At 46.4% G+C, this 20,752-nt stretch overlaps 1 protein-coding gene across 1 annotated transcript in view; it reads left to right on the top strand.

Annotated features, from left to right (window-relative positions):
• Positions 1 to 281: 281 nt before the first annotated feature.
• Positions 282 to 20,752, top strand: part of BTBD2 (BTB domain containing 2) — a 41,833-nt gene continuing 21,362 nt past the window's right edge. The window contains exon 1 of the mRNA XM_049876211.1: positions 282 to 709. Within this exon, the coding sequence (XP_049732168.1) occupies positions 312 to 709 (398 nt within the window). The 5' untranslated portion in view covers positions 282 to 311. The remainder of the gene's footprint in view (positions 710 to 20,752) is intronic.

Genomic DNA, 20,752 nt, shown 5'->3' with positions numbered 1-20,752 from the left:
CCTCCCCTCCTCGCCCAGCCCCTCCCCTCTTCACCCCGCCCCTCCCCTCCTCGCCCCTCCCCTCCACGCCCAGCCCCTCCCCTGCTCACCCAGCCCCTCCCCTCCTCGCCCAGCCCCTCCCCTCTTCACCCCGCCCCTCCCCTCCTCGCCCAGCCCGTCCCCTCCTCGCCCCGCTCCTCCACGCCCAGCCCCTCCCCTGCTCACCCAGCCCCTCCCCTGCTCACCCAGCCCCTCCCCTCCTCGCCCAGCCCCGCCCCTCCCCGCCCCCTCCCCTCCTCGCCCCGCCCCCGCGGCGCCGCCGAGCCGACAAGATGGCGGCGGGTGGGAGCGGCGGGCGCGCGTCTTGCCCGCCGGGGGTCGGGCCTGGCGCGGGGGGCGGCCCGGGTCCCAGCGCCAACGCGGCCGCCGCCGCCCCCCCGGCGCCCCCGGCCCCCGGGAACGCGGCCGCCGCCGCCCCGGGCCCCGCCGCCCCCGGGCCGCCCCCGCCGGGCCCCGGGCCGAGCGCACAGGCCGCGACGGGCGCGGAGCGGGCGGCCGAGGAGGCGGCGGGGCCCGGGGCGGCGCTGCTGCGCGAGCCCGTGTACAACTGGCAGGCCACCAAGCCCACGGTCAAGGAGCGCTTCGCCTTCCTCTTCAACAACGAGGTGCTCTGCGACGTCCACTTCCTGGTGGGCAAGGGCCTCAGCTCGCAGCGCATCCCGGCGCACAGGTGGGCGCGGGCCGGACCCCGACCCAGACCCCCACCCCGCGGGGACCGCGGGGCTCCGCTACGCCGCACCCCACCCCCGCGGACCCCCGCGGACGCCGCGCCCCACCCCCGCGGACCCCCGCGGACGCCGCGCCCCACCCCCGCGGACCCCCGCGGACGCCGCGCCCCACCCCCCCGGAGACCCCGCACCGCACCCCCCCGGAGACCCCGCACCCCACCCCCCCGGAGACTCCGCACCCCACCCCCCGCGGACGCCGCACCCCATCCCCCGGAGACCCATCACCCCATCCCCCGGGGACGCCTCACTTCGTCCCCCGCGGACCCCGCACCCCATCCCCTCGGAGACCCAGCACCATCATCCCCGCGCCGCCATCCCCGCCGGGGACTGCGGGCCTCAGCTACCCCAGGCCACATCCTCGCACCCCATCCCCCCGCGGACGCCGCACCCCATCCCCCGCGGACGCCGCACCCCATCCCCCCGGAGACCCCGCACCATCATCCCCGCGGCGGGGACTGCGGGCCTCCGCTACCCTAGGCCACATCCTCTCATCCCATCCCCCCGGGTAGTCCGCACCCCATCCCCGAACCCTATCGTCCCTGGTATCCGGCATTCCCATCCCCAGGCCCCCACCCCCCCTGCGGACCCCGCACCCCGTCCCCTCGGGACCCCACACCCGATCCTTTCCGGGACCGCGAGGCTCCGCTACTCTGTGCCTCCGCTACCTCGCACCCCCATCCCCACCGAGAAGCGGGGGCCTTTGCTACCGCGCACCGCCATTCTCAGGCCCGTCTCCCCGCCGGGGTCTCCGGGCCTATGTTACTCCAGGCCCCCATCCTGGCCAGGGACCTCACACCCGCATCCTCTCTGGGGACATCTGGGCTTCCCTACCCTGTGCCAGGCCCCCATCTCTGCACCAGCCATCCCCGATTCCCATCCCTGCCGGGGACCTTGTGGCTCTGCTATGCCACACACCCATTGCCTCACCCGCCTTCCCTGCTGGAGACCCCAGGTCCCCGCCATTGACCCCCAGGCCTCGGACCCCACCGCCCAGAACCCCTATCCCATCAGAGACCCCACCCCAAGACCACTGGCCCCCATGTTCCTGCTGGAGCCCCCATCCTTGGTCCTTGCTGCCATCAGGCCCTGCGGCCAAGATTCCCCCACCCCTGGGTCTTGCCAGTGAACCCAACCCGGTCAGCATGCTCCCCGGAACCCGGCGGCCCCACCCTGCACCCCACCACTTTTGGGCCTCCAGGCTCCAGAACCCCCAGGTCCCGAATCATGTGAACCCCACCAGAGGATCTTGGGTCTGGCTACTGACCTATGATCCCCTCAGGAGACCCCCAGACCCTGTGATCCCCAGGTCCCTGCCTCACCACATCCCCAGAATCCCACACTCTTCCACTCTTGGCCCTGCCCCTCAGATGCCCACCAGAGACCCCTACCCCACAGTCCCCTAGACCCTGTCGGACCCCAGAATTCCCTGATCCCCCTCCTACCTCCCCAGGCTGCTTGGCCCCCACCAAAAGAACCCTGCACTCTGCCAAAGCGGGTCTGCACTAGAGACCCCCATGCCATGTGACCCCCAACCCTGCAACTCCAGCCCTGTCTCCCCCAAGATCCCCTTTCCCAGGTGGAACCCCAGCCCTACATCAGCTTAGGGATCCTCCTGTCCAGCCCTGACTCCTGGCCGCTCCCCGCCTGCATCCATTTTACCCTTGGCCTGAGCACCCCCCATCTTCTCAAGCTCTGAGTTAACTCCACTCTGGCCCCAAGACCCCTGCCCCAGACCTTGGCAGAAACACCAGAGGGCACCCATCCTTTTCTGTGGGCCCAGTGGGTTCTACTTGCTCCTCTCCCCTAGTTCTCCCACCAGAGGGGTCCCTTTTGGCAAGGTCACCCCTTTCTGCACCCTCAGCTCCACCTGGGCAGGGGTCCTTTTTAAGACCTATATGCCCCCAGACTCCTTGGGGTCCTCACAGCCCTTGTTTCTGGAGAAGGCAGGGCTGGTCCAGGCTCCTCCCTCTGCCAGGGTGCAGGGGTAGCCCTTGGGGTGAGGCCCCCCGACCCGGGTCCCATCACACCTGAGGGCCCCTGGGTTGAGGGGGCTCGGGTTCCTGCTGCTCCTTGTGGAATGTTCCCCCGGGCTGCCGTGTGGGTGCTATTTCAGTTGTGCTGCTGAGACCCTTTTTCTGGGTTATTTAGGTACAGCTGGTCTCCACATGTTTTCTCTGGTGTCACTTAGCAGAGAGGTTCCTGCCCCTGAGTCCCTCTGTCCCCCAGCCTTCCGCATGTGCCGTGTCCTAACTGCTCGGTATAGTTGTGCTTGCTGTCTGTCCGCTTGGAACAAGCAGGGATAAGTAGGGCGAAGTCACCATGCCTGCCCTCCCGCCTAACTGCGGGATCTTCGGGGATGGGGCAGGGTTGGTAGTACTATTAGGAAGGGGTGGGGCTGGTGGGCCCTCCAGTACGACCAGCATTGGAGAACTGCCCTGGGGACACGTGTCCTGTGACACTGGACTGTCTGTTTGCTTGATGGTAAGGCGGGGATACCCAGAAATGTGGGAGAGGGGCCTGGCTCTTACAGAGGCTGCAGTCTGGCGGGAGGTGGAGGTGGATTTTTCCAAGACCAGTGAAGGGAGATGGGGGACCTGGTCCTGGCACCATGTCCTGAACAAGTGACACTGAGTAGGGTGTGTGGGGACGGAGGGAAGCGTCCAGGTTTGGGGATATGGGGGCCTGAGGCCAGAGGAGCAGGGCAAGTGGGAGCCACAGCAAGGCTGAAGCAGGAGGGAGTGACCAGATCTGCTTTGAAGCGTAGAATGAGCCACTGGAGGGCTCAGGTGCAGAGGCACTGAGAGCAGCCGCAGACTGTCCCCATCTGTTTCTGGGTCTCTACTGTGCCATTTGTTTATTTCTTGTGTTTTTATATAACAGTAATATTGTTTTGATGGCTGTAGGTTTGTGGTATTTTGAGAACCTCTGAGCAAGTGCTTCCTCATTGTTGTTCTTTGTCAAAACTTTTTCAGCTGGCCTCATATTACTTAATCCCCCAGGATCAGTCATCATCCATCCTTCTGTGCAACCATCAAATATTTATTGGGACATGGTGCTGGGGATGGGGGATAAGGTGGTGACTGGAACAGGAAAAACCTCTTTCCTTCTGGAACTACGTTCTCGTGCAGGGCCAGCAGACTCCTGTGCAGGGCCAGCAGACTCCTGTAAAGCGTCAGAGAGTGAATGTATTCGGTGGCCTTACAGTCCCTGTCACCAGCTGCGTAACTCAGGTGTAGCCACACAAAAGCAGGTGTAGACGATACATGGACGGATGAGCAGTGGCTGTGTTCCAATAAAGCTTTATTTACAAAAACAAATGGTGGGCCAGATTTGCTCCACCTGGGCTGTGGTTTGCTGACCCCTGGCTTATTGGTTACTCGTGATCTTTAGAATCAATTTGGTCCCATGCTGAAGGAATTTATTGGAGTGATTGATCTTCCCAGAGATACTAGGTTGGGGAGAGCTGACCATTCAGAGTACGGAACACGATCTCTCGCTCCTGTTATTCAGGGTTTTTTTTGTGTCTTTGGGAAAGTTTTATAGTTTTATTCGTATAGATCTTGGTATTTATTGCTAAGATTCCATTTAGTAATTCTATAGATTTTCTTTGCTGTCGTGAATAGCGTTAAGTAGCATCTTTTTAGGAAAGCCATAGATTTTTGCACATTTATTTTTTATCTGATTTGAACTATTTCTTTCCGAACCGCTACTAAGTTTTAAAAGCTTTTCAGTTGATTCTCCTAGACCAGTGCAGCCCAGTGGAATTTTCTGTGGTGATGGGAACTTTCTAGATCCACACCACTCGTCAGATGTGGCTAGTGAGCACTTGAAATGTGGCCCGTGTAATTTTAATCAATTAATTTTAACTAATTTAAATGTAAATAGCCATGTGTGGCCAGTAGTGACGGCCTCAGGCTGTGCAGTCTTGGACTTTCAGATTAGAGAATCATGTACCGGCAGGTCAGTTCTCCTTTGCTGACATATTTCTGCCTTTTATTTATTTATTATCTCCTTTCTGTATTTCTACCCCCTTCCCCACCCCTGTCACAAAAAGAGGAAAACCCTCAACGAGATGGATTGACACAGTGGCTGCAACAGTTGTGAGGATGATGCAGGACCAGGCAGTGTTTCATCCTGTTGTACGTAGGACGTTGGGTCGCTAGGAGTCAGAAGCAACTCAGTGGCACCCAGCGACCACCACCCCACTCTGACATGGCTACGTAAGAGGCAACAGCAAGCAAGCGCCGTGTCTGACGGTTTGCTGTGATAATTGCCGTTGTTGTTGTTGTCAGGTCTGTTGAGTCGCTCTGACTTCTAGCGACCCTGTGCGCCCTTGCTGTTGGTTGCTGATGAATTCTCTTTAATCAGGTAAGGATGTTTCTATTCCTGGTTTACTTAGAGATTTTATGAAGTGAGAGTGTGATATTATCAAGTGCTTTTATGCCATCTATCAAGGTGAACCTGTGAATTTGCTCTGTTAATTGGTGAAGCTGATTGTCGTTAGATGCCGTCCAGTCAATTCTACCTCACAGTGACCCCGTGAGACAAAGTACAGGTGCCGCATAGGGTTTCCCAGACCGTAGTCTTTACAGGAGCAGATCTCCAGGTCTTTGTCCTGTGGGGCCACCATTGTCTGTTGTCAGGTGCCGTCGAGGTTGGTTCCGACTCCTAGCAGCTCCACGCACAACCGAACGGAACACTGCCCTTGCTTGCACCATCCTCAAAATCATTGCTGTGCTTGCGCCGTTGTTCCAGCTGCTGTGGCAGTCCATCTCGTTGAGGGTCCTCCTCTTTTTCACTGTTGTCTACTTTACCAAGCACGATGTCCTCCAGGGACTGATCCCTCCTGACGACATGTCCCAAGTATGTGAGACGTAGCCTTGCTATCCTTGCTTTTAAGGAGCGTTCTGGCTGTACTTCTTCGAAGGCAGATTTGTTCATTCTTTTGGCAGTCCATGGTGTATTCCGTGTTCTTCGCCAGCACCACAATTCAGAGGCATCAATTCTTCAGTCTTCCTTATTCAGTGTCCAGCTTTCACATGCATATGAGGCGATTGAAAACACCATGGCTTGGGTCAGGCGCACCTTAGTTCTCAAGGTGACGTCTTTGCTTTCAACACTTTAAAGAGATCTTTTGCAGCCGGGTCGGCCCAATGCAATGTGTCTTTTGATTCCTTGACTGCTGCTTCCATGGGTGTTGATTGTGGACCTAAGTTAAATGAAATCCTTGACAATTTCAGTCTTTTTTCCATTTATCATGATGTAGCTTATTGGTCCGGTTGTGAGGATTTTGTTTTCTTTATGTTGAGGTGTAATCCATACTGAAGGCTGTGGTCTTTGATCTTCATCAGTAAGTGTTTCAAGTCCTCTTCACTTTCAGCAAGCAAGGTTGTGTCATCTGCATATCGCAGGTTGTTAATGAGCCTTTTTCCAATCTTAATGCCCTGGTCTTCTTCTTGTGGTCCAGCCTCTCAGCATACAGATTGAATAGGTATAGTGAAAGCATAGAACCCTGATGCGGATTTTCCTGACTTTAAACCATGCAGGATCCCCTGTTCTGTTCAAACGATCGCCTCTTGATCCATGTACACATTCCTCATGAGCACAATTAAGTGTTCAGAATTCCCATTCTTCGCAGTGTTATCCACCATGTGTTATGATCCACACAGCCTTAGTGTAGTCAATAAAACATAGCTAAACATCTTTCTGGTATTTTCTGCTTTCAGCCAGGATCCATCTGTCATCAGTAATGGTATCTCTTTTTCCACGTCCTCTTCTAAATCTGTCTTGAATTTCTGCGAGTGCCCCGTCAGTATACTGCTGCAGCCGCTTTTGAATGATCTTCAGCAAAATTTTGTCTGCGTGTGATATTAATGATATTGTTTGATAATTTCTGCATTCAGGTGGATCACCTTTCTTGGGAATAGGCCTAGATATGGATCTCTTCCAGCCAGTTGGCCAGGTAGCTGTCTTCCAAATTTCTCGGCATAAACAGGGGAGCGCTTAAGCGCTGCATCTATTTGTTGAAATATCTCAGTTGGTGTTCTGTCAATTCCTGGAGCCTTATTTTTCACCAGTGCCTTCAGTGGAACCTTTAGGTGGGTTCAAACTGTACACCTTTCAGTTAGCAATTGTGTGCTTAACAGTGTGCCATCAGGGCTCCTTTGTGAAGTTGTTTACATGAACAGGTTATCTTTTATAGAGCCAGCCTAGAATATTGTATTGTCATTTCTGAAACATTTCAGTAAAACACTTGAGTAATACATCACTGGGTTCCATTACAGGTATGTTATGAGTTTCACATGGATGTTCCTAAGTGGTCCATAATTTTCTCTTTTGGTGTTTTTTTTGTAAGGCTTTCCAATAAAGACATTGCTAGCTGCGTAGAATGAGTTGGAGAACTTTCTTGCATATTCTGGACCACATGAAAGAATTTAGATGACAGGCATCTTTAGTTCCTTCAAAGTTTTACAAAAGTCATCAGTAAAACCATCAGGTCCCAGTGCCTATTTTGGGATGTAATCTTTGATTATAGCTTTTTTTTTTAATTGTATTTTCAGTGAAAGTTTACTGTGCAAATTAGTTTCTCATTCAAAAATTTATACACAAATTGTTATGTGACATTGGCTGCAGTATAATGGCGCTCTCCCCCTTTCCACCCTGGGTTCCTCGTGTCTGTTCATCCAATTTTCCTGTCCTTTTCTGCCTTCTCATCTTTGCTTTTAGGCTGGTGTTACCCATTTTGTCTTATATACTTGACTGACCTGAGAAGCATGTTTTTCATGTGTATTATTGTTTGTTTTATAGGCCTGTGTAATCTTTGGCTGAAAGGTGGACTTTGGGAGTGGCTTCAGTTCTGGGTTAGCAGGGTGTCCAGGAGCCATAGCCTCGAGGGTTCCTCCGGTCTTTGTCAGACTAGTAAGTCTGATCTTCTTTTGAGGTTTTGAATTTTGTTCTACGTTTTTCTCTGGCTCTGTTCAGGACCCTCTATTGTGATTCCTGTCAGAGTGGGTGGTGGTAGCCAGGCACCATCTAATTTGCCTGGGCTCAGGCTGGTCGAGGCTGAGGTTAATGTGGTCCATTAGTCCTTTGGACTAATATTTTCCTTGTGTCTTTGGTTTTTTCATTCTCCTTTGCTTCGAATGGGATGGGACCAATAGATACATCTTAGATGGCCACTCACAAGCTTTAAGACCCCAGCTGCTACTCACCAAATTAGGATGTAGACCATTGTCTTTATGAACTGTGTTGTGCCAGTTGACCTAGATATCCCCCAAGACCATGATTCCCAGCCCTCAGCCCCAGTAACTCGGTCCCTCAAGGTGTTTTGGATGTGTCTAAGAAGCTTCTATGACTTAAAAAAACAAAAACCAAACCTGTTGCCATCAAATCGATTCCGACTCATAACAACCCTATAGGACAGAGAAGAACTGCCCCATAGGGTTTCCAAGGAACGGCTGGTGGATTCGAACTGCCGACCTTTTGGTTAGCAGCCAGACTCTTAACCACCTTGGTCAAGTTGTGCTGACTTCCCCTATATTGTGTTGTCTGTCCCTTCACCAAAGTTAACACTTGTCTACTATCTAGTCGGTGATTTCCTCTCACCGTGCCCCCCTCCCTTGTAACAATCAAAGACGGTTTTTTTCTGTGTGTAAACCTTTTGGTTTTTTATAATCATCTCATACAATATTTGTCCTTGTGTGATTGACTTATTTCACTCAGCATAATGTCCTCCAGATTCATCAATGTTGTGAGATCTTTCAAGGATTCCTCATTGTTCTTTATTGTTGCATAGTACTCCATTGTGTGTGTGTACCATAGTTTGTTTATCCAGGTTGTTTCCATCTTTTTGCCATTGTGAACAATGCTGCAGTGAACATAGGTGTGCGTATGTCTATTTGTGTGATGGCTTTTGTTTTTCTAGGACATATTCCTAGGAGTGGAGTTGCTGGACTGTATGGTATTTCTGTTTCTAGCTTTTTAAGGAAGCGCCGTAGCATTTTCCATAGTGGTTGTACCATTTTACATTCCTACGAGCAATGTGTAAGAGTTCCAGTTTCCCCACAGCCTCTCTGACATTTGTTATTTTCAGTTATTTTTATTTGTGCCAGTAATGGGTTGAGATGGTATCTTGCTGTGGTTTTGATTTGCGTTTCTCCTGTGGCTGATGATTGCAAAGATTTCGTCATGTGTCTGTTAGTTGCCTGGATGTCTCCCTTGGTGAAGTGTCTGTTCATGTCTCTTGCCAAGTTTTTAGGTGGGTTATTTGTCTTTTTGTTGTAGAGGTATTGGATTTTCCTGTAGGTTTTAGAGATTAGACCTTTGTCAGATTTGTCATAGCCGAAATTTTTTCCCAGTCTGTGGGTTCTCTTTTCACTCTTTTGATGAGCGTGTTTAGTTTTTAGAAGTTTCCAGTTATCATGCTTGTCTTCTGGTGTTTGTATTAATTATGGTTTGTATCCTATTTATGCCATGCATTAGGGTCTCTAGCATTGACTTTATTTTTTCTTCTATGATCTTTATAGTTTTTGGTGTTATATTTAGGTCTGTGATCCATTTTGAATTAGCTTTTGTGTATGGTGTGAGGTACGGGTCCTGTTTCATTTTTTTACAGATGGACATCCAGTATTGCCAGCACCACCTGTTAAAAAGACTGTCTTTTCCCTCATTTAACGGACTTCAGACCTTTGTCAAAGATCAGGTAACCATAGGTGGATGGATTTACATCTGGGTTCTCAATTCGGTTCCGTTGGTCAGTGTATCTGTTGTTGTACCAGTGCCAGGCTGTTTTGGCTGCTGTAGCCGTATAGTACGTTCTGAGGTCAGGTGGTGCGAGCCCTCCTACTTTATTCTTCTTCAGTAGTGCTTTACTTACCTGGGACATTGATTTCTTGACTGCTGCTGCCATGGATGTTGACTGTTGATCCATTTATTCCGTTTTTCTTCTCAATTTGGGCAATGTATATATTTTCCAAAAAAAAATCTCCCATTTCATCTGGAATTTCAAAGTTTATTTGTATATCTTTAGACTTTTTAATAGTGTTCTCTTTTAATTTTATACTATTCGTTTATAGTTTTAAAAGCTCAGAATCGGTAGTTATAACCTTATTCATGAAGCTTTCTTTTTTTTTTTTTTTTTTACCTTTGGTAGGATTTAGAATGAATGTCTCTTTTCAAAGAACCAGCCTGTGGTTTTATTGATTATCACCTGTTTGTTGGTTTCACTTATTTCTGCTTTTAAAAATTATTCCCTTCCCCCATTTGTGGCTTATTTTGTTGCTTTTCTAACCATAAAGGTTGTATGTTAATTTAATTTATTATTTTTTTTTATATTATGGTAAGATATTTATAACATAAAACTTGGCCATTTTAAGCATACAATTTAGTGGCATTAATTATATTCACAGAGTTGTGCAACCATTGCCACTGTTTTTTTTTCTAAAACTTGTCACTCCAAACAGAAATCTGTGCCCATTAAGCAATAATTCTCCACCCCACCCCAGCCGCAGCCCCTGGTGACCACTAATCTGCTTCCTGTCTGTATGGATTTCCCTGTTCCGGACATTTCCTGTAAATGGGATCATACACTATGTGTCCTTGTGTATTTGGCTTATTTCACTGAGCATGTTTTCAGGGCTCATCCATGTTGTATCAGGACTTCATTTACCTTTATGCCTGAGTGGTATTCCATTATGTGGGTGGACCACATTGTGTTTATCCATAATCTGTGGGTGGATACTTGGGTTTCCACCTTTTGGCTGTTGTGAACAGTGCTGCTCTGAACGTTGGTGTGCAACGATGTGTTTGAGCCCTGCTTTCATGTTCTTTGGGAACATACTTAGGATTGAGATTCCTGGGTGATATGGTAGTTCTGTGTTTAATGTTTTGAGGAACTGCCAGACTCTTTTCGAGTTTCACTTATTTTTAGTCCTTCACGAAGTATTTAAGGTTAAGAATTTTCCTCTGAATACAGCCTTGGCCACGTCTCAGGTTTTGACATCAGGTGTTCTCATTGTCCATTTTGGAGTAGCTATTAATTCCCATTTTCATTTTGTCTTTACCCCAGTAAGTTTTTTTCTTTCTTTCTTATCTAAATTTCTTTTATTTTTTTTTTAATTTTTAAAAATAATTTTTATTGTCCTTTAAGTGAAAGTTTACAACTCAAGTCAGTCTCTCACACAAAAACCCATATACACCTTGCTACACACTCCCAATTACTCTCCGCCTAATGAGACACCCACTCTCTCCCTCCAGTCTTTTCGTGTCCACTTCACCAGCTTCTAACCCCCTCCACCCTCTCAACTCCCCTCCAGGCAGGAGATGCCAACATAGTCTCAAGTGTCCACCTGATCCAAGAAGCTCACTCCTCACCAGCATCCCTCTCCAACCCGTTGTCCAGTCCAATCCATGTCTGAAGAATTGGCTTCAGGAATGGTTCCTGTCCTGGGCCAACAGAAGGTCTGGGGGCCATGACCACTGGGGTCCCTCCAGTCTTAGTAAGACCATTAAGTCTGGTCTTATGAGAATTTGGGGTCTGCATCCCACTGCTCACCTGGTGCCTCAGGGGTTCTCTGTTGTGTTCCCTGTCAGGGCAGTCATCGGTTGTAGCTGGGTAACATCTAGTTCTTCTGGTCTCAGGATGATGTAGTCTCTGGTTCATGTGGTCCTTTCTGTCTCTTGGGCTCGTGATCACCTTGTGTCCTTGGTGTTCTTCATTCTCCTTTGATCCAGGTGAGCTGAGACCAACTGATGCATCTTAGACGGCCGCTTGCTAGCGTTTAAGACCCCAAACGCCACTCTTCAAAGTGGAATGCAGAATGTTTTCTTAATAGATTTTATTATGCCAGTTGACTTAGTTGTCCCCTGAAACCATGGTCCCCAGACCCCTGCCCCTGCTACGCTGGCCTTCAAAGCATTCAGTTTATTCAGGAAACTGCTTTTGGTTTAGTCCAGTTGTGCTGACCTCACCTGTATTGTGTGCTGTCTTTCCCTTCACCTAAAGTAGTTCTAATCTACTATCTAATTAGTGAATACCCCTCTCCCCCCTCCCTCCCTCCCCCCTGTCGTAACCACAAAAGAATGTTTTCTTTTCAGTTTAAACTATTTCTCAAGTTCTTATGATAGTGGTCATATACAGTATTTGTCCTTTTGCAACTGACTAATTTCACTCAGCATAATGCCTTCCAGGTTCCTCCATGTTATGAAATGTTTCCCAGATTCCTCACTGTTCTTTATCGATGCGTAGTATTCCATTGTGTGAGTATACCATAATTTATTTATCCATTCATCCCTTGATGGGCTCCTTGGTTGCTTCCATCTTTTTCTGTTGTAAACAGTGCTGCAGTAAACATGGGTGTGCATATATCTGTTCATGTAAAGGCTCTTATTTCTCTAGGATATGTTCCAAGGAGTGGGATTGCTGGATTGTATGGTAGTTCTATTTCTAGCTTTTTAAGGAAGCGCCAAATCGATTTCCAAAGTGTACCATTTGACATTCCCACCAGCAGTGTAGAAGTGTTCCAGTCTCTCCACAGCCTCTCCAACATTTATTATTTTGTGTTTTTTGGATTAATGCCAGCCTTGTTGGAGTGAGATGAAATCTCATTGTAGTTTTGATCTGCATTTCTCTAATGGCTAATGATCGTGAACATTTCCTCATATATCTGTTAGCTAACTGAATGTCTTCTTTAGTGAAGTGTCTATTCATATAATTTGCCCATTTTTTAATTGGGTTATTTGTCTTTTTGTAGTTGAGTTTTTGCATTATCATGTAGATTTTAGAGATCAGGCGCTGATCAGAAATGTCATAGCTAAAAACTTTTTCCCAGTCTGTAGGTAGTCTTTTTACTCCTTTGGTGAAGTCTTTGGATGAGCATAAGTGTTTGATTTTTAGGAGCTCCCAGTTATCTAGGTTTTCTTCTACATTCTTCATAATGTTTTGTATACTGATGTATTAGGGCTCCTAATGTTGTCCCTAGTTTTTCTTCCATGATCTTTATCGTTTCAGATTTTATATTTAGGTCTTTGATCCATTTTGAGTTAGTTTTTGTGCATGGAGTGAGGTATGGGTCTTGTTTCATTTTTTTGCAAATGGATATCCAGTTATGCCAGCACTATTTGTTAAAAAGACTGTCTTTTCCCCCATTTAACTGTTTTGGGGCCTTTGTCAAATATCAACTGCTCATATGTGGATGGATTTATGTCTGGATTCTCAATTCTGTTCCATTGGTCCATGTATCTGTTGTTATACCAGTACCAGGCTGTTTTGACTACTGTGGTGGTATAATAGGTTCTAAAATCAGGTAAAGTAAGGCCTCCCACTTTGTTCTTCTTTTTCAGAAATGCCTTATTTATCCGGGGCCTCTTTCCCTTCCATATAAAACTGGTGATTTGTTTCTCCATCTCATTAAAGAATGTCCTTGGGATTTTGATCAGAATTGCATTAAATGTATAGATCGCTTTCGGTAGAATAGACATTTTCACAATGTTAAGTCTTCCTATCCACAAGCAAGGTATTTTCTTCCACTTATGTAAAGTCTCTTTTGGTTTCTTGTAGAAGTGTACTTTAGTTTTCTTTGTATAAGTCTTTTACATCTCTGGTAAGATTTATTCCTAAGTATTTTATCTTCTTGGGGGCTACTGTAAATGGCATTGATTTGGTGATTTCGTCTTTGATGTACTTTTTGTTGGTGTAGAGGAATCCAACTGATTTTTGTATGTTTATCTTGTGTCCCGATACTCTGCTGCACTCTTCTATTAGTTTCAGTAGTTTTCTGGAGGATTCCTTAGGGTTTTCTGTGTATGAGATCATGTCATCTGCAAATAGAGATACTTTTACCTCTTCCTTGCCAATCTGGATGCCCTTTATTTCTTTATCTAGCCTAATTGCTCTGGCTAGGACATCTAGCACAGTGTTGAATAAGAGTAGTGATAAAGGGCATCCTTGTCTGGTTCCTGATCTCAATGGGAATGTTTTCAGGCTCTCTCCATTTAGGGTGATGCTGGCTGTTGGCTTTGTATAAATCCCCTTTATTATGTTGAGAAATTTTCCTTCTATTCCTATTTTGCTGAGACTTTTTATCATGAATGAGTGTTAGACTTTGTCAAATGCCTTTTCTGCATCAATTGATAAAATCATGTGACTCTTGTCTTTTGTTTTATTTATGTGGTAGATTACATTAATTGTTTTTCTAATGTCGAACTATCCCTGCATACCTGGTATGAATCCCGCTTGGTCATGGCGAATTATTTTTTTGATATGTTGTTGAATTCTATTGGCTAGAATTTTGTTGAGAATTTTTGCATCTACATTCATGAGGGGTATAGGTCTGTAATTTTCTTTTCTTGTGGTGTCTTTACCTGGTTTTGGTATCAGGGATATGTTGGCTTCATGGAATGAGTTTGGTAGTATTCCGTCATTTTCTGTGCTCTGAAATACCTTTAGTAGTAGTGGTGTCAACTCTTCTCTGAAAGTTTGGTAGAACTCTGCAGTGAAGCCATCTGGGCCGGGGCTTTTTTTTGTTGGGAGTTTTTTGGTTACCTTTTCAATCTCTTTTGTTATGGGCCTATTTAGTTGTTCTACCTCTGTTTGTGTTAGTTTAGATAGGTAGTGTGTTTCTAGGAATTCATCCATTTCTTCTGGTTTTCAAATTTGTTTGAGTATAGTTTTTCATAGTAATCTGATATGATTCTTTTAATTTCAGTTGGGTCTGTTGTAATATCACCCATCTCATTTCTTATTCAGGTTATTTGCTTCCTCTCCTGTTTATCTTTTGTCGGTTTGGCCAGTGGTTTATCAATTTTGTTGATTATTTCAAAAAACCAGCTTTTGGTCTCGTTAATTCTTTCAGTTGTTTTTCTGTTTTCTATTTCATTTAGTTCTACTCTAATTTTTATTATTTTCTTCTGGTGCCTGTGGGTTTCTTTTGTTGCTCTTTCTATTTGTTCAAGTTGTAGGGATAATTCTTTGATTTTGGCCCTTTCTTCTTTTTGGATATGTGCATTTATTGATATAAATTGGCCTCTGAGCACTGCTTTTGCTGTGTCCCAAAGGTTCTGATAGGGAGTGTTTTCATTCTTATTGGATTCTATGAATTACTTTATTCCATCCTTAATGTCTTCTATAATCCAGTCTTTTTTGAGCAGGGTATTGTTCAGTTTCCAAGTATTTGATTTCTTTTCCCTCCTTTTCCTGTTACTGATTTCTACTTTTATGGCCTTATGGTCAGAGAAGATGCTTCGTAATATTTCGATGTTTTGGATTCTGCTAAGGCTTGCTTTATGACCTAATATGTGGTCTATAGACTGTTCCATGTGCACTAGAAAAGAAAGTATAGTTGGTTGCTGTTGGGTGGAGTGTTCTGTATACGTCTACGAGGTCAAGTTGGTTGATTGTGGCATTTAGATCTTCCGAGTCTTTATTGAGCTTCTTTCTGGATGTCCTGTCCTTCACCGAAAGTGGTGTGTTGAAGTCTCCTACTATTATTGTGGAGCTGTCTATCTTATTTTTCAATGCTGATAGAGTTTGTTTTATGTATCTTGCAGCCCTGTCATTGGGTGCATAAATATTTAATATGGTTATATCTTCTTGGTGTATTGTCCCTTTAATCATTATATAGGGTCCTTCCTTATCCTTTCCGATGGATTTAACTTTAAAGTCTATTTTGTCAGAAATTAATATTCCCACTCCTGCTCTTTTTTGATTGTTGTTTGCTTGATATATTTTTTTCCATCCTTTGAGTTTGTGTTTGTGTCTCTAAGTCTAAGGTGTGTCTCTTGTAGGCAGCATATAGACAGATCTTGTTTTTTAATCCATTCTCCCACTCTCTGTCTCTTTATTGGTGCATTTAGTCCGTTTACATTCAGGGTAATTATGGATAGGTATGAATTTAGTGCTCTCATTTTCATGTCTTTTTTGTATGTTGACGGTTTCTTTTTCCCACTTGATTTTATGTGCTGAGTAGATTTTCTTTATATATTGTCCTTTCCTCATATTTGTTGTTGTTGATTTTGTTTCTGCTGAGTCTGTATTTTTCCCTTGTATTTTATTTTGATGAGTAGGATAGTTTATCTCCTTTGTGGTTACCTATTATTTACCCCTACTCTTCTAAATTTAAAACTAACTTATTTCTTTGTATCGCCATATCTTCCTCTCCATATGGAAGGTGTATGATTGCATTTCTTAGTCCTTCTTTATTATTTTAATGTTTTCTTCTTTTATATAATAACATCACCATTACCCTGTGTTGGGCTTTTTTTTTTTTTTTTAAATCTTGCTTTGTTTTTTTGGATTTCCCTGTCTGGGTTGACTTCTGGTTGCTCTGCCCAGTGTTCTAGTCTTGGATTGATACCTGATATTATTGATTTTCTAACCAAAGAACTCCCTTTAGTATTTCTTGTAGTTTTGGTTTGGTTTTTACAAATTCCCTCAACTTGTATTTATCTGGAAATGTCTTAATTTCACCTTTATATTTAAGAGACAGTTTTCATGGATATATGATTCTTGGCAGGCAATTTTTTCCTTCAGTTTTTTAAATATGTCACCCCATTACCTTCTTGCCTGCTTGGTTTCTGCCGAGTAGTCCGAGTTTATTCTTACTGGCTCTCATTTGTAGGTGACTTTTCTTTTATCTCTCGCTGCTCTTATGATTGTCTCTTTATCTTTGGTTTTGGCAAGCTTGATTATAATATGTCTTGGTGACTTTCTTTTAAGATCTACCTTACGTGGCATTCGATGAGCATCTTAAATAGGTATCTTCTCATCTTTCACAATATCAGGGAAGTTTTCTGCCAACAAATCTTCAACAATTTTCTCTGTATTTTCTGTTATCCCTCCCTGTTCTGGTACTCCAATCACGCGTAGGTTATGTCTCTTGATAGAGACCCACTTGATTCTTAAGGTTTCTTCATTTTTTTTAATTCTTTTATCTGATTTTTCTTCAAACATATTAGTGCCAAGTGATTTATCTTCGAGTTCAGAAATTCTAGCTTCTACTTGCTCAATTCTGCTCTTCTGACTTTCTATTGAGTTACCTAATTCTGTAATTTTATTGTTAATCTTCTGAATTTCTGATTGCTGTCTGTCTATGGATTTTTCCAGCTTATTAAACTTTTCATTATGTTTCATTTCCTCCCTGATGCCTTGAAGGGTTCTGTATATTAATCTTTTGTATTCTGCATCTGGTAATTCCAGGAATGCACTTTCATCTAGAAGATCCCTGGCTTCTTTGTTTTGAGAGCCTGTTGAGGTGATCATGGTCTGTTTCTTTGTGACTTGACATGGATTGTTGCCTCTGAGCCCTCTGTAAGTTATTGTATTAGTTTATGCTTGTTTACTGTGTCGTATCTGCTTGCTTTGTTTTGTTTTGGTATACCCCTAAGGGTTGCTTGAGTGAGCTAGCTTGATTATTTTCGCCTTTGGAGCTCTGATGTCCTGTCCCCAGCTGGCTAGAGCTGTTATTAGGTATATCAGTCTAGGAGTCCATTCAGTTTTCTTGTATGAATTCAGCTCAGTTTCCAGGTAGCTGATATCAAGTGTGTGGTACAGGCTCTGTCCTACAGTCTTAGTGGGGCAGGGGTGATTGGCGTATATACCTGTATCTGATTGCAATGGGGGGTCACACTCTGAACAAGGCAGGGGGCTGAGGACCAACCCCCAAGTGTCTCTGAGGAAAACGCATCTCTGTTCCCTAGAGCATGCTGGAGGGTGGGCTCTGCAGAGGGACCGTGGGCACCCAAAGTTTTTGTTGTAAGGACTGGGAGGTACCAGTTATCTTTGGACCCCTGTCGTGGGTGGCTGGGTGACCCGAGTGGAGCTACCAGTCCTTAGGTCCCTGTTGTGGGTAGGTGAGGGCCTTCTTTAATAAGCAAAGCAGTGTCAAACGTCAGACACCCACCTCTCCACTGCATAGCTGAAATGGTTGGAGTTTGCCAACAAGGGCCTATTCTCCTGAAATAGGCCCACACAGGTCCATGCAGAAGAGAAAGGTGCTCAAGGTCCACGGATAGTTTATGCCTGGACAGAAGCCGCTTCTGTCCTGAGCTCCCCCAGTTAATGAAGCTAGCAAATTATCTTTTCCCCCCAGTTGCAATTTTTTTTCTTCCTCAAGGCCAGGAGGATGGCTTTAGGTGCTCACCAGGGTCTATCTCAGGCCCAGGGATTCAGCCGCTGAAGCTGGCTTGGGGGTGGGAGGGGGGGCGCGGTAAAATATCCGCAAGTCTTTAGCTTTTGCTGGGAGCGACCTTCTCCTCAGGTCCCGGAGGTGTGAGTGGGCTGTGTGGCTGCTGCTTCTCCCGAGGAAACTGCTGCGTTCTCCTCAGGTCCCGGAGGTGTGAGTGGGCTGTGTGGCTGCTGCTTCTCCCCGAGGAAACTGCTTCGTTCTCCTCAGGTCCCGGAGGTGTGAGTGGGCTGTGTGGCTGCTGCTTCTCCCGAGGAAACTGCTTCGTTCTCCTCAGGTCCCGGAGGTGTGAGCGGGCTGTGAGGCTGCTGTTTCTCCTCGAGGAAACTGCTGCGTTCTCCTCAGGTCCCGGAGGTGTGAGTGGGCTGTGGGGCTGCTGTTTCTCCTCGAGGAAACTGCTGCGTTCTCCTCAGGTCCCGGAGGTGTGAGTGGGCTGTGGGGCTGCTGTTTCTCCTCGAGGAAACTGCTGCGTTCTCCTCAGGTCCCGGAGGTGTGAGTGGCCTGTGTGGCTGCTGCTTCTCCCCCAGGAAACTGTGGCCGAACGCTAGGACCAGCCCGCCGCTGCCCCCACTGCTCTGGGAATGGTGCCTGAAGGTTCCCCGCGATTCAGGTCCGGCAACTCCTCTCCGCTTCTGAACGGTCTCTTCCTTCGCCTGCCCCTCAGTTCGTTGTCTAAGCTTGCCTTTGATGCTCAGGGCTCCCAGCTTGTCACAAATGTACTCGTTTCACTTGTTTTTTCGCGTCTTTGTTGTAAGGAGGACTGGCCGGAAGCGGCTGTCTATTCCGCCATCTTGGCTCCGCCCCGCCCACCCCAGCAAGTATTGAAAAGGGCGCTGGGTTAACGCTTGGATATACCATCCTTATTGCCTGTGTGGTTTCTACTTTTTTTTTATTGAGCTTTAAGAGAAAGTTTACAATTCAAGTCAGTTTCTCATGCAAGAACTTATACAGACATTGTTAAGTGGTTTCTATCTTTTGAAATTTATTGAGACTTTCTTTGCAGTTTAATTGATGGATGTTTTTGTTGTTAGGTGCCATGGGGTCAGTTATGACTCACGGTGACCCGTATGTACAACAGAGCGAAGTTGGTGGATAGTTCTCATAAATGTTCCATAACCGAGTGCCGTCAAGTCGATTCTGACTCATAGCGACCCTATAGGACAGAGTAGGACTGCCCGTAGGGTTTCCAAGGAGCACCTGGCGGATTCGAACTGCCGACCTTATGGTTAGCAGCCGTAGCACTTAACCACTGTGCCACCAGTGTTTCCAAAAGTTCCGTATGCGTCTGAAAAGAATGTGTGTGCTTGGTGTTAGGGAATTAAAGCATTCTCTGTGTTTTCAGTAAATTTGTTAACTCTTGTCTAAATCGTCAAAATCTCTACTGGATTTTATTCTGATAGGATTATCTCCAGAGAAAATTTGTACAGTTGGGTAGCAAGCACCACGGTCCAGTTTTAGAATATTTCTGTTGTTGTTGTTAGGTGCCATCAAGTCTATTTCGACTCATAGTGCCGCCACGTGACCGCGTAGAACCCGTAGGGTTTCCCAGGCTGCAGTCTTTACAGGAGCAGATCGCCAGGTCTTTCTCCTGTGGAGCCGCTAGATGGAGTCAGATGACTGACCTTTCAGTTAAAGGCCGAGCACTTAACCATTGCGCCACAAAGGCTGCTTACGTATTTCTATCACCCCCAGAAGTTCCCTTTTGCCCATTTGCAGTCAAACCCTGCTCCTTCCCCCAGCCTCAGTCAATTTGCTGATCTGCTTTCTGTCTGTGTAGTTTTGCCATTTTTAGGAATTTCGTATACTCGGAATCATATGCTGTATGGTCGTGTACCTGGCTTCTCTCATTTAGGGTGATGTTTTTGAAGTTCACCCACTTGGCATGTGTCAGTGCTTCATTCCTTTTTTCTAGATTTGTGTGTGTGTGTGTGTGGTAAATATATATAAAACAGATCGTTTGCGTTTTCCTCACTCTTCACACGCACAATTCAATGACATTAGTTACGTTTATCATGTTGTTCAGCAGTCACCGTTGTCTGTCCCCACATTGTGCCATCACCTTAACAGAAGTTTATCATGTTCAGCAGTCACCGTTGTCTCCACATTGTGCCGTCACCTTAACAGAAGCTCAGTGTCCCCTAAGTAACAGCTCCTCCCCTCAGCCCCAGGTAACCATGGATAAACTTTGATCTCCATACACCTGCCTGTCCTAGAAGTGCCCCCTAGAAGCGAGGATGACAAGACTTCATCTCACATACTTTGGATATGTTGTCAGGAGGGGTCAGGCCCTGGAGAAGGGCAATTTATGCTTGGTAAAGTAGAGGGTCAGCAAAAAAAGATGAAGACCCTCAACGAGACGGACTGACACAGTGGCTGCAACAGTGGGCTCAAACAGCAATGATTGTGCAGATGGCGCAGGACCGGGCAGTGTTTCAATCTGTTGTATATAGGGCCACTGTGTGTCAGAACTGACTTGCTGGCCCCTGACAATAACAGTAACAATATTCCATCGTGTGTATGTACCAGATTTTGTTTATCCATTCGTCTGTCTTGGACACTTAGGCTATTTCCACCTTTTGGTTGTAGTGAAAGGTGTTGCAGTGAGCAGTAGTGTACAAGTATCTGTTAGCATTCCTCTTTCGGTTCTTTTGGGTATGTGCTTAGAAGTGGGGTTGCTGAGTTGATTAGTAATCCTGTGTTTGATTTTTTGAGGAACAGCCAAACTGTTTTCCATAGTGGTTGTACCATTTTACAGTCCCGCCAGCAATGGATGAGGGTTCCGGTTTCTTTGCATCCTTGCCAATACCT

This window comes from Elephas maximus, chromosome 3, assembly GCF_024166365.1.
Source record: "Elephas maximus indicus isolate mEleMax1 chromosome 3, mEleMax1 primary haplotype, whole genome shotgun sequence".
Lineage (NCBI taxonomy): Eukaryota > Metazoa > Chordata > Mammalia > Proboscidea > Elephantidae > Elephas > Elephas maximus.
The sequence above is the reverse complement of the archived record's forward strand: the minus strand, read 5'-3'. Positions and strand labels throughout refer to the sequence as shown.